General features: G+C 33.6%; 1 protein-coding gene across 3 annotated transcripts in view; it reads left to right on the top strand.

The window, feature by feature from the left end:
• LRRC40 (leucine rich repeat containing 40) overlaps positions 1 to 14,572 on the top strand; it is a 48,253-nt gene that overhangs the window by 13,371 nt on the left and 20,310 nt on the right. For all 3 annotated transcript variants that reach the window (XM_086717268.1, XM_086717267.1, XM_025935403.2), the window contains exons 4-9: positions 1,277 to 1,406; positions 4,601 to 4,724; positions 8,334 to 8,476; positions 9,717 to 9,889; positions 11,872 to 11,959; positions 12,076 to 12,121. In XM_086717268.1, the coding sequence (XP_086573394.1) occupies positions 1,277 to 1,406; positions 4,601 to 4,724; positions 8,334 to 8,476; positions 9,717 to 9,889; positions 11,872 to 11,959; positions 12,076 to 12,121 (704 nt within the window). The remainder of the gene's footprint in view (positions 1 to 1,276; positions 1,407 to 4,600; positions 4,725 to 8,333; positions 8,477 to 9,716; positions 9,890 to 11,871; positions 11,960 to 12,075; positions 12,122 to 14,572) is intronic.

Here is a 14,572-nt window from a genome sequence, read left to right as displayed (position 1 = left end):
CACTAACTTTTTTTGCCCTTCAATCTATACCTCTAGACTTTTAAGAAATAACAACCTTATATGCTATATATACACAGGTTAGGGGAAAAGGGATTTGGGAAGATTTCATTTAGTAGATAAAAAGGTCTAAGTGTTCAAAACATAGTTTGAAAAACTGTGGTTTATAAAATAGGTATGGTTACAGATCTATCTAACATAGCATAGTCAAGTCTCTGTGTTCTGGAGGTAAGTTCATTGCTTTGAGGGAAAATGGTTCCTTAATTTACAGCCCTTATCTGGTGAAAAACTTAAAATTACCACAAAAGCAAAAATAGCTACACACAAAAGGTGCTAATTGTTTAGAGCTACATCAGAACTTCTTCCCCATACAAGTCAAAGGCATGGGTATGGCCTGTAAAGGCAAGAGCCAAAATCTAGAGTCAAAGTCTAGAATCAGATGAGCCACCTAGGAGCCCCAATAGTAACCAATTTTTGACAGTTTTTTAGTGTTTCTTATTTTAGAATGCATCTTTTGGCATTTTTGTTCTAACTAGTTTTATTTTTATATAATTTAAGGTTATTTTTACCCTGTTATATTTCTCATTTTACCCTGTTACTTGTTAAGTAATTATATATGGTGTGAAAGTAGAATGGATTCCTAAGTAAATAGTTAAGATAAATCTGGGAACAGGTTAAGTCAGGTCATCTCTTAATTATCAAGGAATATATCATGCTCAGTGACTTGGGACTTCTAAAACAATAAACCAAGTATCTCTACAGAGGAACTGAGTAGAAAAGTTAAGACTAAGCACAAAGAAGAGTGGAGTCACATATTGCATTCAGCTGGACATGCCAGGCTCTTAAAAAGAGCTATTTTTGTCTTGAGTGCTAGCTTAAAAACATAATCCCCATATGAGCTGTGACTCCCATTATAATGTATGTGTGCCCATGTCTCTTGTCAAAATTCTAAAATTCAGACATAGTATGAAACATTGTCCAGTATATCCTTTCACATTGCATATAAAATCAAGAGTAGGTTATAAGGAAACAATTAAAAGTTCATAAATTATTTCGTTAAAAACCTGTATTTCTTTGTTTTCTTTGAAACTATTGATTGCTTTAGCTTACTGTAATTTTAATGAGTTAACATCATTAGCATGTGAAGTTTGAGAAGTCCTTAAAATTAGTCACCATATTTTATTTTTTAAAATGAGCCCATGTAGTTAGCAAAAATACCCTTACAATTATGTATTGTGTTGTGACCAAATTAATCAGCATTTATTTTATCAATCAATAGCCATAACAAACTGCAAATACTCCCTGAAGAAATTACAAATCTGAGAAACCTGAAGGGCCTCTATCTCCAGCATAATGAACTAACTTGCATACCAGAGGGATTTGAACAACTTTTCAACCTAGAAGACTTGGTAAGTTGTGATTTTCCAATTTTTATGTAATTTGGGGCAGGTGGGATTTTTCACCAGGCTTAGAAATTGAATGTATGATTGAAATGATGAGAACATGGACAGCTGATTACATGACTGGATTATCAGAAACTGCATTTCAATTAGATTGCTAAATTAGGTATTATAAAATCAGTTTTTCTTATTTTTTCTTATGAAATCAATTTAGGTTTGAATTTAGGAAGAGAGTGTGGGAAAGGGGTGACAAGGATGACTGTTATTCAGAGGATTTTTATGGTTTTGCAAAATAGAGCATGGGTGCTGTAGCATATACCAGTTCTCTTTTGTATACCCATCCTCCTTTATTGCCTCTATGACCCTCCTGTCCTATGAGTGTCTAGATAATCCCTTTAAGGCCCGCCTTTTCGTCCCCATTTTTCAAAATGTCCACATTATCTCACAAAATTTTCATTTTATCTGTCATATCCTAAATAGAAATAACTGTAAAGCAATACAGATATTATTTTAAGAATAATACAAACAGTAGGCACTTGGCTTTTTGCTTTACCTATAGCGAGGTACATAGTTTTATCCCCTAGAATAGATACAGAATTACGGTTTATAAAAACAAAACAAAACAAAACAAAAAACATCTCATCTGAAGTCACATAACTAATAAGGAATTTAGGATTTTAACATAAGTCCATTTGACTCTAAAATGTATCCCTTTTTTTCTTCCACTATACCCTTGAAGGAGTAAGATTCCACTGTAAAATCTGCAATCTGAAAGACGTTAGCTAGATTAGATGGAAATTAGTTGTTCTGATATATACTCTCTATTGTACATGGTTAATTCCTCTTATATTCTTGTTCTTTTCCCAATTACATACTTTGAAGAACTTATTTATATCACTTTAGTCTTAAAGTTTATTTCCCACTAAAGGAAAAAGTAATTCTTTTACCTCTGTTTTTTTACTTTTAAGTACATCTTCCTTGATATTTCCCTGATCTGCTGTAGTGTTTGAAATCAATGTATATACTGTCCTCAGACATTCCTTCAGTATCTGTCAATATCCAATCTGATCAAATTGGATATAAGGTTTGGAAAGCAAAAGGCATAGGTAGATAAAATGAATGGCTAAGGAGGGAGCCATCAGATTTTCTTATAAAGTTTAATGGTAAAAGATAGCAATTGATGAAAAAAAAGAGGAGTATTTAGATTAGAAAGGAAACGTAATAAACTGTAGCAGTTCCCAGTTGTTTTTATGGGTTCCCAGATAGGCATATGCATAATGAAAGGATATTTCAGTTGAGAATTGTGTTCTTAAGGACTCATTTATCATATCATAAATGTGAGCACTAATATATTACAACATTAGAAATATAAGCATATTAGGGGAGCTTGGGTGGCTCAGTCGGTTGAGCATCTGACTCTTGATTTTGGTTCAGGTCATGATCCCAAGGTTGTGGGATTGAGCCCTGCATCAGACTCCCCGCTGAGTATGGAGCCTTCTTAAGATTCTCTTCCTCTCTCTCTCAGCACAGAGTCTGACACAGGGCTCAAACTCACGAACTCACAAACTGTGAGATCATGACCTGAGCTGAAGTCAGAAACTTAACTGACTCAGCCACCCAGGCATCCCAAGCTAGTAGTATTTCTTAAAGGTATATAAAAACTGCTTAGCAATGGTACTAAATAAATATTTACTGAAGGAATGACAGCATAAATATGGATTTATTTATATATAATGTATTTAATGATATATAAAGTAGATGCATTAAATTAGATACAATGCTTTATATCTAATACAATTATTAACTGCAATAATGTTTAATTTCTTAGTAAATTTTGTTGATTTGGGTTATTTAAAATGTCTTAAGAATTTGTGAATTAATATCTCTTCTGTATCAAAACCCTTTTTATTTAAGCTTTTTATTTTGAAATAATTTTAGATTTACAAAAATGTAAAGATAGTACAGAGAGTTCTTATATATTCTTCACCAAGCTTTCCTTAATGTTGACAATTTACATACTCATGGCACATTTGAAAACTAAGAAATTAACATTGGTACAGTATTACTGACTATACTATAGATTTTAAGATTTTCCCAGTTTTTCCACTAATGTCCTTTTTTTTTGTTCCAGGATCCAATCCAGAATACCACATTGCATTTATTGTCAGTAACTTTTGATATTAACAAAATATTTATTTATTAGTAATCTCTTAGTATATAGAGTATTAGAGTTGTAGATTGTTTCCTGTTGTAGTTTATGATATGCTGTGTTATTTATGATAGTAACAGTGTGTTTTATAAAAAATAACTGATCTAGCATTTTTACCTTTTTCTATCATCTTAATTGATTTAGGGTTACAAATGCAACTGTTTAATGTTAGACTGAATGAAAGTCTTCAGAGAACAAGTTACCTTAAGTCATTTTTTTCTTATCTATTGTTGCAATTGTCCCTATCTAACAGTTTGCTGTTAGCTAGTGAAGTACTTACACCTAATTCAACTGTCATTAAGTATTATCTGATTGTCTTTTAAGTGCAGTTTCAAAAAAAATGTTCTCTCATAACTGTTTATGCTTTAATGAAAAACTAGAAACAATGATTTAAAGAAACAGGTATAGACATTAATTAGGCAAGCTTGAATGAAGGAAAATAGAGAGCAAACTTCTGGACTCTATTAAAGCAGATTTGCTGAGATCAGCAGAAGAATGGAGGGACTATTTTTCCCTTAAAAATTAAAATGTCCATTTTCTCAGCTTTATTTTTGTCTTTGAAGAATTTTTCTTTCTTGCAAATAAATTTTTCATTTCATATTACAATTTACCTATATGGTTTGCCTAATTTATCATAGGTAGTCAATAAATACTGGATGAACAAATGGGTTTTTAAATTAAAAACATGATGCATGATATGACTTAGTAGTAACAGAAACCTTTATGTAAAATATTTCTGAAGTCAGAATTCATTCTGATTTCTTCCTGCTACATTATTAGGCACATAGTGGTCCTGTAGAATACTGAGGTAATGAATGACAACTTGTGAAATTGTGAATGGGGGCTACAAAACATACCACCTCTGAAATAGTCTTGTTTTAGGTTGCAATCTCCTCAAACTTCTGAAATCCCTTTTAGGGATCATTTGTTTGTTTGTTTGTTTGTTTATTTATTTATTTATTCATTCATTCATTCTTTCTTTCTCTTTCTAAAGGATCTTTCCAATAATCGTCTTACAACTGTTCCTGCTAGTTTTTGTTCTCTGTCCAGTCTGGTGCGACTCAATCTTTCCAGTAATCAACTGAAGAGTTTGCCAGCAGAAATAAGTGGAATGAAAAGTAAATCTCTATTTTAAAAAATACATAAATTTGAAGTTGGTGCAACTTATATTTAGAAAAATAAATTTTAATATAGTTAGTTACAGAGAAATAAAATAATAGATTTTATACTGGCAAAGCAAACAATAGCAAGTAGCCAGATTTTCTTCAGAGCATTATTGTCTAGCTTAACTTCCTAAACAGCTACTACTAAAAACATATTTTGGCATATCAAAAAGAGGAAAATAAAATATGATTATGAACTATGGTAAAATTATATATCTGAGATATTGATTAGGGTTTTGAGCTATGCTATCTCCTCATTCATTCATTCATTCATTCAACTTTCACCAAGAGGTTATTCCCCTCCCATAGGTGATTCCGCTTACGTGGTTACATTATAGCTGTAGTTCCTCATGGCCCAGAAATAATGATGTCAGGGATGGTCTAGTTTTGTCCAAATGGTCAATCATTTTTTTTTAAAAAGGTTAAAATAGTGGTTCTATTGAAGTTTACCATTGAACCATTATATTTAATGTATTCTAGAACTAATAATATTAAGTGATAAAAAAATAGAAGGCAGATTTCAGTACCTTTTAAATAATTATACTTAATCATCTTAGAATTCTTGATTTAGAGGCCAAAATCTTGGTAATTTTTGTTGTTGTTGTTTAAAGGCAAACTATTATTATTTCTTGGTTAATGAGCACACTGTGTGTGTCAGCCTTACACTGTTTACCTTATATAGTCTTTTCTGCTAATCATATGTAAGCCCTCTTCATTTCTTTAAACCTCCCTTTTGTGGAAGTTATGGAAGTGATTTTGTGCAGTTGATTACAGATCATTTTGAGATAAATTTGTAAAATTGTGCTGTTTTAGTTTAGATTAATAGTCATTTGTAATAGGAATGCATAAGTTAAATCTGCCATAAATCAAGTTGATATTCTAGGGGAGCCTTTGCTTGGGTTACGAGTAATGAAGACTTTGCTTGTCTTTGCCATTTTTCAGTAAACATATTAAAAAGTAGAGCTAAACATAAAATATGTTATCTCTAGTTAGTATGTAAGAAGCATGGATTTTTTTTTCCCATAAATTAGATGGACCTATCTTGAGAGATGGGAAAAGATAGAGAAATCGATAGAAAAATACTTCGAATTTATGGCAAATTTTCCAATATGCAGCATAATTCATGATTAGATACTTTCTTCCTTTAGCCATGACAGTGATACTTTTAAACTATCACCAGTAGTACATTTGGTTATTATCTCACTATTTATGACTGGATCCTAAGAACAATATTCTAACATTCGTGTGATTCTTTGTAACGAATACTTTTACATATGTTGTTTTGCCATTACAGAGGTTCTGTACGTTAGGGGGATGTGTATTTTTTACATTTTAAAGATTCATAAACCTAGACTTAGAAATTATCTTATAAATTGTATCCTATAAGAGCTTGAATCCTCTTACTCCATCCCCATTGCTCTTTCCACTGCACGCTGCTTGTATTCTCAGTCAGTGCTCTTAAATGCAAACAATTGTGAAAACTGTAGTCTCTAACTTTTATTATTATTTTTTAATGTTTATTTATTTATTTTGAGAGAGAGAGAGCATGTGTGTGTGAGAGTGGGGGCAGGACAGAGAGAGGGAGGTAGAGAAAGAATCCTAAGCAGGGTCCATGTTCAGCATGGAGCCTGACGCTGGTCTAGATTCCATGACCCTGTGAGATCATAACCTGAGCCAAAATCAGGAGTTGGACGCTTAACCCACTGAGCCACCAGGGGTCCCTATAATAGGTCTGTAGCTTTTAAAACCAACTTTTCTTCATAGAATTTACTGGATTTGGGGTGGATTACATTGTGACATTTTTAAAAATGCTGTAGCCAAATAATACATAAATTACTACATTGTTGAAAGTAGTACATTTCTTTTGAAAAACAACTTCTTTAAATACTTAAAGAGGCAGTTTAAGGCAATGTATCAACTCAGTCTTGCATTATGTTAAAATTGGTAGGCTCAAAATATAGCAAAAAATGTATATCACCTATTCAAACTAGACAGTTGAGACTGAATTGTGGAAAATATGTGGTGTGGTGGCCATTGCAAGTTGAAGAATCTGTGATATGGATTGGGGGCGTACTGCTTATTGAATTCTTAATGGAAAGAAGACCTTTACTTTTATCCATTTAGTTTTTGATTTGCCTTTTAAGAAAGAAAGATCCAGGAGGTAAGAGAGAGTTGCTGCAAGTAAGAACATCCTTCTTGAGCTATATAGTATGCATTCTTGTCCATAGTGTTAGCTAAGATGTTAGAAAAAACATGTAATTTAAACAAAAATAGAAAAAGGAAGGAAAGAACACAGGGAGAGAAAAGTAGTATGGATGGATGGAAGAATAGGAAGGCATACATAGAAATCCCAGGCTTTTTGACAGAAAGTCAACTTGGGGTGCCTGGGTGGCGCAGTCGGTTGGGCGTCCGACTTCAGCCAGGTCACGATCTCGTGGTCCGTGAGTTCGAGCCCCGCGTCGGGCTCTGGGCTGATGGCTCAGAACCTGGAGCCTGTTTCCGATTCTGTGTCTCCCTCTCTCTCTGCCCCTCCCCCGTTCATGCTCTGTCTCTCTCTGTCCCAAAAATAAATAAACGTTGAAAAAAAAATTAAAAAAGAAAGAAAGTCAACTTGCCTAATTTAAATATATATGTCTGAGCTACTACTAGCCACAGTTGTTTAATATCCATTCATACAGCTAGTATGCATGCGTCTTTATATGTCTTTAACTACCTTAAGCTTTTTTTTTAAGGATGTATAAGTACTGAGGGAAGTAATATCTCATAGTATGTAGTTTATGTATTTTAGAATATCTTAACAGAGTACTGGAGTACTTTGGTTTTTACCATTACAAAGATTACTTGGACTATTATTATTTTTTTAAACCACTTTATTGATGAATGATTGACACAAAAAGCTATACATATTTAATGTGCACAACTTGGTGAGTTTAAGATGTGGTTGGTTTTTTGTTGTTGTTTTTTTAAAATTTACATCCAAGTTCGTTAGCATGTAGTGCAACGATGATTTCAGAAGTAGATTCTTTAATGCCTCTTACCCGTTTAGCCCTTTCCCCCCTCCCACAACCCTTCCAGCAGCCCTCTGTTTGTTCTCCATATTTAAGAGTCTCTTATGTTTTTCCCCCTTCCTGTTTTTATATAGTTTTTGCTTCCCTTCCCTATGTCCATCTGTTTTATATCTTAAAGTCCTCATATGAGTGAAGTCATATGATATTTGTCTTTCTCTGACTAATTTTGCTTAGCATAATACCCTCCAGTTCCATCCATGTAGTTGCAAATGGCAAGATTTCATTCTTTTTGATTGCCAAGTAATATGATGACTTGGACTTTTATTAAACATTATTTTTAATATCAGTTCTCTTTAATTATAATTAAATGTAAAAAAAAATCTTACTTTACGTTTAATTCTAGGATTCTTGATTATTATATCAGTATTGCATGAGTTTATAAGTCCTCATGATGATCCTCATGATGATGTACACATTCTTTGAATGTATACATAATTATAGACTAATAATTTTCTTTATTAAGATATTTTTGTTTTTCACTTACTATGTATTGCAGGATTAAAGCATTTGGATTGTAATTCAAATTTCTTAGAAACTGTACCTCCTGAATTGGCTAACATGGAGTCACTAGAATTGCTCTATTTGCGGAGGAATAAATTACGTTTTCTACCAGAATTTCCTTCTTGTAGGTTATTAAAGGTAATATTTACTTGATTACTAAATAACTATGTATTTTCTGAAAGTTAATTATGAAAATGAAAATTTTAATCTTGATTTACCTTGGGAATGTGTATTAGTTATAGGTGCTATGTTTTTCCTATATTTTTCAGAATTTTAATATGACTAAATACATTCATGGTATTGCTAGTAATAGATTTTTTTTTAACGAAATAGTCAACTTAAAAATAGGAATTTGTCTCTTTCATCTGGGGAGTAGTATACAACTGGAGAAGTAGGTGTTGAGACTAATGTCATAAGTTGGAGCCATACTGTAGGAGACCTGGAATACTAGGGAGGAATATGTATCTAATTCTGTAAGTTGCCACCTCTCATGTTTACCTGATCATAATTGGGTCTCTTTAAAATTAATTACTTTCTTATGGTTTTAAGTATATAGTGTTAACATTGTCTTTTAAATTTGTCATGTTTTGTTTTTCTTCATGTATACTGTTATGTATTAGAGTTAAAAGAGTTTTATTTATTTGTTTTTTAGTTTTTAAAGTTTTATGTTGAGATAGAAAGTGTGAGTGGAAGAGGGCAGAGAGAGAGGGGGAGAGAGAATCCACAGCAGGCTCTGCACTGACTGTGGGGAAAGGTTCGACATGGGGCTTAAACCCATGACTGTGACCTCATGACTCCAGCCAGCCGAAGTCGGAAGCTTAACCCACTGAGACATCAGGTGCTCCAAAAGGGTTTCTTTTAAACAGAATGGTGGCAGTGATAAAAGGAACTGAAAATGTTATTGTTTAAAGATTAATTATACATCTAATATTTATAGATTCTGTTAATGGGAAATCAGTATATATAATAATCACTAATGAAAATGTTGAATAACAAATTGTGATATAAATAACTTTTTAAACTTATTCTGATTTGTTTTAAAACTTTACTTTTTTTTATTAGTATAGTTCTTAGATTTGTATTTTTATTCTATAAATATTAACTACTAAATAATTTCTGTGGTTTGGTTTTACAGATTTTGAGCTTCTGCCAGATTAAATCTGTAATTATTTTTAAATTTCCAGAAAATCCTTGAAAGTGTTCTGTTTTTGCCATTTTTAGCTGTAAGATAGCTTACTTGTAATTGAAAATTTAAGCACCTTAGTAATTAGAAACATGTTTTTCCATGTGTTTTTCAGTGATTAGATTTCAATATTATTTTCATTACCTAATAAAAATTGAATACAGAAATACATGTGATTGATCTTTGGTTTTGTAGGAATTACATGTAGGTGAAAACCAGATTGAAATGTTAGGGCCAGAACATCTTAAGCATCTGAATTCTATCCTTGTGCTAGACCTGCGGGATAATAAGTTAAAATCTGTTCCAGATGAAATTACACTACTACAGTCTTTGGAAAGGCTTGACCTAAGCAACAATGATATCAGTAGGTAAGTTTAAAGATCAAATGAATAAGAAATCATGCCTGCATTCGCTTATAATTCAGAAGTTAATATTAATAAGTTAATAATATTTGAGAAAAACGTGGAGATCTTTTTTTTTTCTAAATTGAATTCAGTAAATATTTAGTAAACAAGTATCATGTACAGACCTACAAAGAATAGTTAGATTTGGTCCTTGACAGCAAGCTTAAAATACTAATAGAATCAGATCTATTTTACAAGTTACTCTAATCCACTAGAACGTAAACTAAGAAGTCAGGATATTTATCTGTTTTGTTCACTGCTCTCTCTCTAACTCCTAGATCAGTGCCTTGGTATATAGAAGGTGCCTGATAAATATTTCTTGAATTTATCAAATGGATGTAAAGACATGGGAGAGATATAAAGTGCTTTGGGGGCTTAAAAGAGATACAGGAACCAGCCATTTATTGAGAGGAATCAGGGCAGACTATGTAGAAGAAATGTTTTTAGATGATCGTTAGGACTTAGACTAGTGTGAAGCAAGTTGAGTGTTTAAGAGCACAAAATTTAAGATCATACCTACTTTCAGGGTCATGCCTCACTTTAGTCCCACCATGTGATCTTTAAAGGATGACTGCGATTTTTAAGTACACATGTAAGGTGATTAGAATGATTGCCTTGGTAGGATGAAACTGTACAAAGAAAGCTTTGAAAGTTCAGGAAATTGTAGGGATATATTTAGAGAACAGCAAGGAATCAAGTTTACCTGGTAAATAAGGTACATTAAGGGAGACTGTGGGAATTTAGGACTTGTAAGTTAAGGCCATGTGGTCTGTAAAATGCTTGTGAAGAGTCAGTTTTCATTCGTTAAGAGATGGGAAGCTACTGAAAGATTAAGAGCAGAACCAGTTTGATTATATTCTCATTAAAAAATAAATTGGTGGGGTTCCTGGGTGGCTCAGTTGGTTGAGTGTCCAACTTCAGCTCAGGTTGTGATCTCATGGTCCTTGAGCTTGAGCCCTGTGTTGGGCTCTGGGTTTACAGCTCGGAGCTCAGAACCTGCAGCTTTCAGATTCTGTGTTTCTTGCTCTCTATGCTCCTCCCTGGCTTGTGCTCTGTCTCTCAAAAATAAATAAACTTGGGGCACCTCGGTGGCTCAGTTGGTTAAACGTCTGACTTCAGCTCAGGTTATGATCTTGCAGCTCGTGGGTTCGAGCCCTATGCTCAAGCTCTGTGCTGACAGCTCAGAGCCAATGCCTGCTTCGGATTCTATGTCTCTGTCTCTCTCTGTCCCACCCCCCCTCACTCCCTCTCTCTCTCTCCCTCTCTCAAAAAATGAATAAACATTAAAAAAAATAATAAACATGGGGTGCCTGGGTGGCTCAGTCAGTTAAACATCTGACTTCAATTCAGGTCATGATCTCACAGTCTGTGAGTTTGAGCCCTGTGTTGAGCTCTGTGCTGACAGCTCAGAGCCTGGAGCCAGTTCTCCCTCTCTCTCTGCCCCTCCCCACTCATGCTCTGTCTCTCTTGCTCTCAAAAATAAATAAAACATTAAAAAAATTAAAAAAAATAAACATTAAAAAATTTAAAAAAAATTGGTGATTATGGGTTGAATACATGGGATAGGAGTGGTTTTGCATATGGGAAATCTCAGTAAACTATTAGATCATTAGGGAAGAATTTTCTTTGCTTACTTGAAGGGCAAAATTGAAACATTTAATATTAATGAGTATGGCTATCCTGAATCATTGATTCTTTCAGATTTGCTTTTTATGGTTTTTATTTAGCAAATGTTTTAAAGTTCACATTTTTTTAGCAATCACAATATGACAATTTCAAAATAAATCTATTTTTTCTTTTACATGTTAAACATTTATCTCAAAGGGATTTATTTTAGGCCTATGTTACTTGGGCTGTTTTTGACATGGTTATATGATATAGTTTGTCAAATGTTACTAGTTTTATAGCCAACTATTTGGTTGAATTATGTTTAATCTTTTTTGTAGTCTACCCTGTTCATTGGGAAAACTTCATTTGAAATTTCTGGCACTAGAAGGAAATCCTTTGAGAACGATTCGAAGAGAAATTATAAATGTAAGCATATTTGGAACTCAGCTATGTTTTTAAATTTGAAATTCAAACATGCATGTTGATCTATGAAACTGCAAAGTATGTCTTGGTGAATATGTATCTTCTCTCTATGTTTTCAGAAAGGAACCCAAGAAGTTTTAAAATATCTGCGAAGCAAGATTAAAGGTACTTTTCTATATTTTCCTGTATTTTGAAGGAAAATGTGAAAGGTAGTGAAGTGCTAACAATACATAAATTTACATGTATTTGGGGTATAAATAATTAGAGGAAATGGTCCATGGCAGGTGTGGTTCTAATTCTGAAATCAAATAGGCCATACATATGCTGAAATTATAAAAACATCCTTAAATTCACAATAATAATGTTTTATCCTTAATTTATTTCATTTGCGCTACATTGTACCAACTGGAAAATATAACAAAGATTCAATAAGTACTCTAGTGCTTTAACTTGCAAAAAAAAGCAAAACTTGGCTTTTATGGTAAATGAATTCTATTGACTGGTGGTATATTAATAGTATCTGAATATCTGCTTCATGCATAGTTTTGCCAAGTTCTAACAGATATAAAGATAAAACACATTTTTCAGGATATGTTAATTTAGTATGAATATGCACCCAAAGAGAAAGTGATACTATACATTTGATTTTGTTTTTAAATTTTTATGTTTATTTATTTATTTTGAGAGAGAGAGAAAGTACTAGCAGGAGAAGCCAGAAAAGAGGGAGAGAGAGAATCTCAAGTGGGCTCCGCACTGATATTCATATGTGAAATCTCAGTAAACTATTAGATTACTAAGCCCGATGCGGGGCTCAAACTCACAAACCATGAGATCATGACCTGACCCGAGACCAAGTGTTAGACACATAATAGACTGAGCCACCCAGGTGCCCCACTATACATTTAATTTTTAATGCTATACTAAAATTGTGCTATATCCCAATTTTTATTTTATGTATGTCATTGTAGGATACACTAGAGCATTTAGAAAAAATCAGTTGTACCAGTGTATTGCTGAATAACAAACACTCTACAACTTAGTGGCTAGATACAGCAACTGTTAATTTAGCTCACAACTCTGTTGGTTATGCACAGCCTAGCCTAGCACCATATTGCCCATATGTTAAATGAATAACAGGGGCACCCGAGTGGCTCATTTGGTTGAGAGACCAACTCTTGATTTCGTCTCAGGTCATGATCTCATGGTTTCTGGGATCGAGCCCCACTGTTTGCTAACAGCGTGGAACCTGCTTGGGATTTTCTCTCTCTCTGTCTCTGTCTTTCTCTCTATCTCTTTGTTCTTTTCCTGCTCGCACTTGAGCACTCTCTTTCTCAAAATACATAAATAAAACATTTAAAAAAAATGAATAAGGTAATTGAATGCTTCAGCAATTTCCATTTTCCACCTTGACCTTCCAATAAATTAACATAATTTTGTAAGACTTTCATTTCCTGCCAATTTCTAGGTATGCTTTCTCCCCCAGAAAAATGTAATTCTGAAATAATCAGTTAGGTGTCATATCAGAATAATCCAAACATTTTTTAAAAACTAAATTTTTTAGGGTAGTTTTAGGTTTACAGCAAAATTGAGAGGAAGGTACAGATATTCCCCTATATCCTCTGCCCACACATATGCATAGCTTCCCCATTATCAACATCCCTTACCTAAATGGTACATTTGTTTTTTTTGTTTTTTTTTTTTTTTTTTTACTAAGGATGAACCTACATTGACACGTAATCATCCCAAGTCCATAGTTACCTTAGAGCTCACTTTTGGTGTAGTGTATTCTACGGATTTGGACAACTGTTATATATCTACCATTATAATATACAAAGTATTTTTACTGCCCTAAAAATCTTCTGTGATCTGCCTGTTTATCCTGCCATCCCCTCTTATCACCCATCTCTGATCTTTTCCCAGTTTCCGTAATTTTGCCTTTTTCAGAATGTCTTGTAATTAGAATCTTTCAGATTTGCTTCTTTCACTTTGTAGCATGCATTTATGCATCCACCATGCCTTTTCATGGCATGACAGTTCTTTTTTTTAAGCACTGAATAATATTTCCATTGTTTGGATGTAGTACAGTTTATTTATTTACCCTACTAAAGGATATGTTGGTTGCTTCCAAATTTTGGCAATTATGAATAAATCTACTCTTTTTTTTTCAACGTTTATTTATTTTTGGGACAGAGAGAGACAGAGCATGAACGGGGGAGGGGCAGAGAGAGAGGGAGACACAGAATCGGAAACAGGCTCCAGGCTCTGAGCCATCAGCCCAGAGCCTGACGCGGGGCTCGAACTCACGGACCGCGAGATCGTGACCTGGCCGAAGTCGGACGCTTAACCGACCTCGCCACCCAGGCGCCCCAAGAATAAATCTACTCTTTTTTGCACATGGATCTTCTGATGTTTCAGCACCACTGTGGAAGAGGCCATCTTTGCCCCATTGTTTTTATAGCTTTTGCTGCTTTGTCAAAGATGAATTGAGTGTGTTAATGGAGGTCTATTTATAGGCTCTCTGTTCTGTTCTATCGATCTCTTTGTTCTTTTGTCAATTTCACACTGTCTTGATTACTGTAGCTTTATTGTAAGTCTTCCAATTGGATAATGTCAGTC

Source organism: Puma concolor, chromosome C1 (genome assembly GCF_028749965.1).
Source record: "Puma concolor isolate L17-30 chromosome C1, mPumCon1.1.hap2, whole genome shotgun sequence".
NCBI classification, from domain to species: domain Eukaryota; kingdom Metazoa; phylum Chordata; class Mammalia; order Carnivora; family Felidae; genus Puma; species Puma concolor.
The sequence above is the reverse complement of the archived record's forward strand: the minus strand, read 5'-3'. Positions and strand labels throughout refer to the sequence as shown.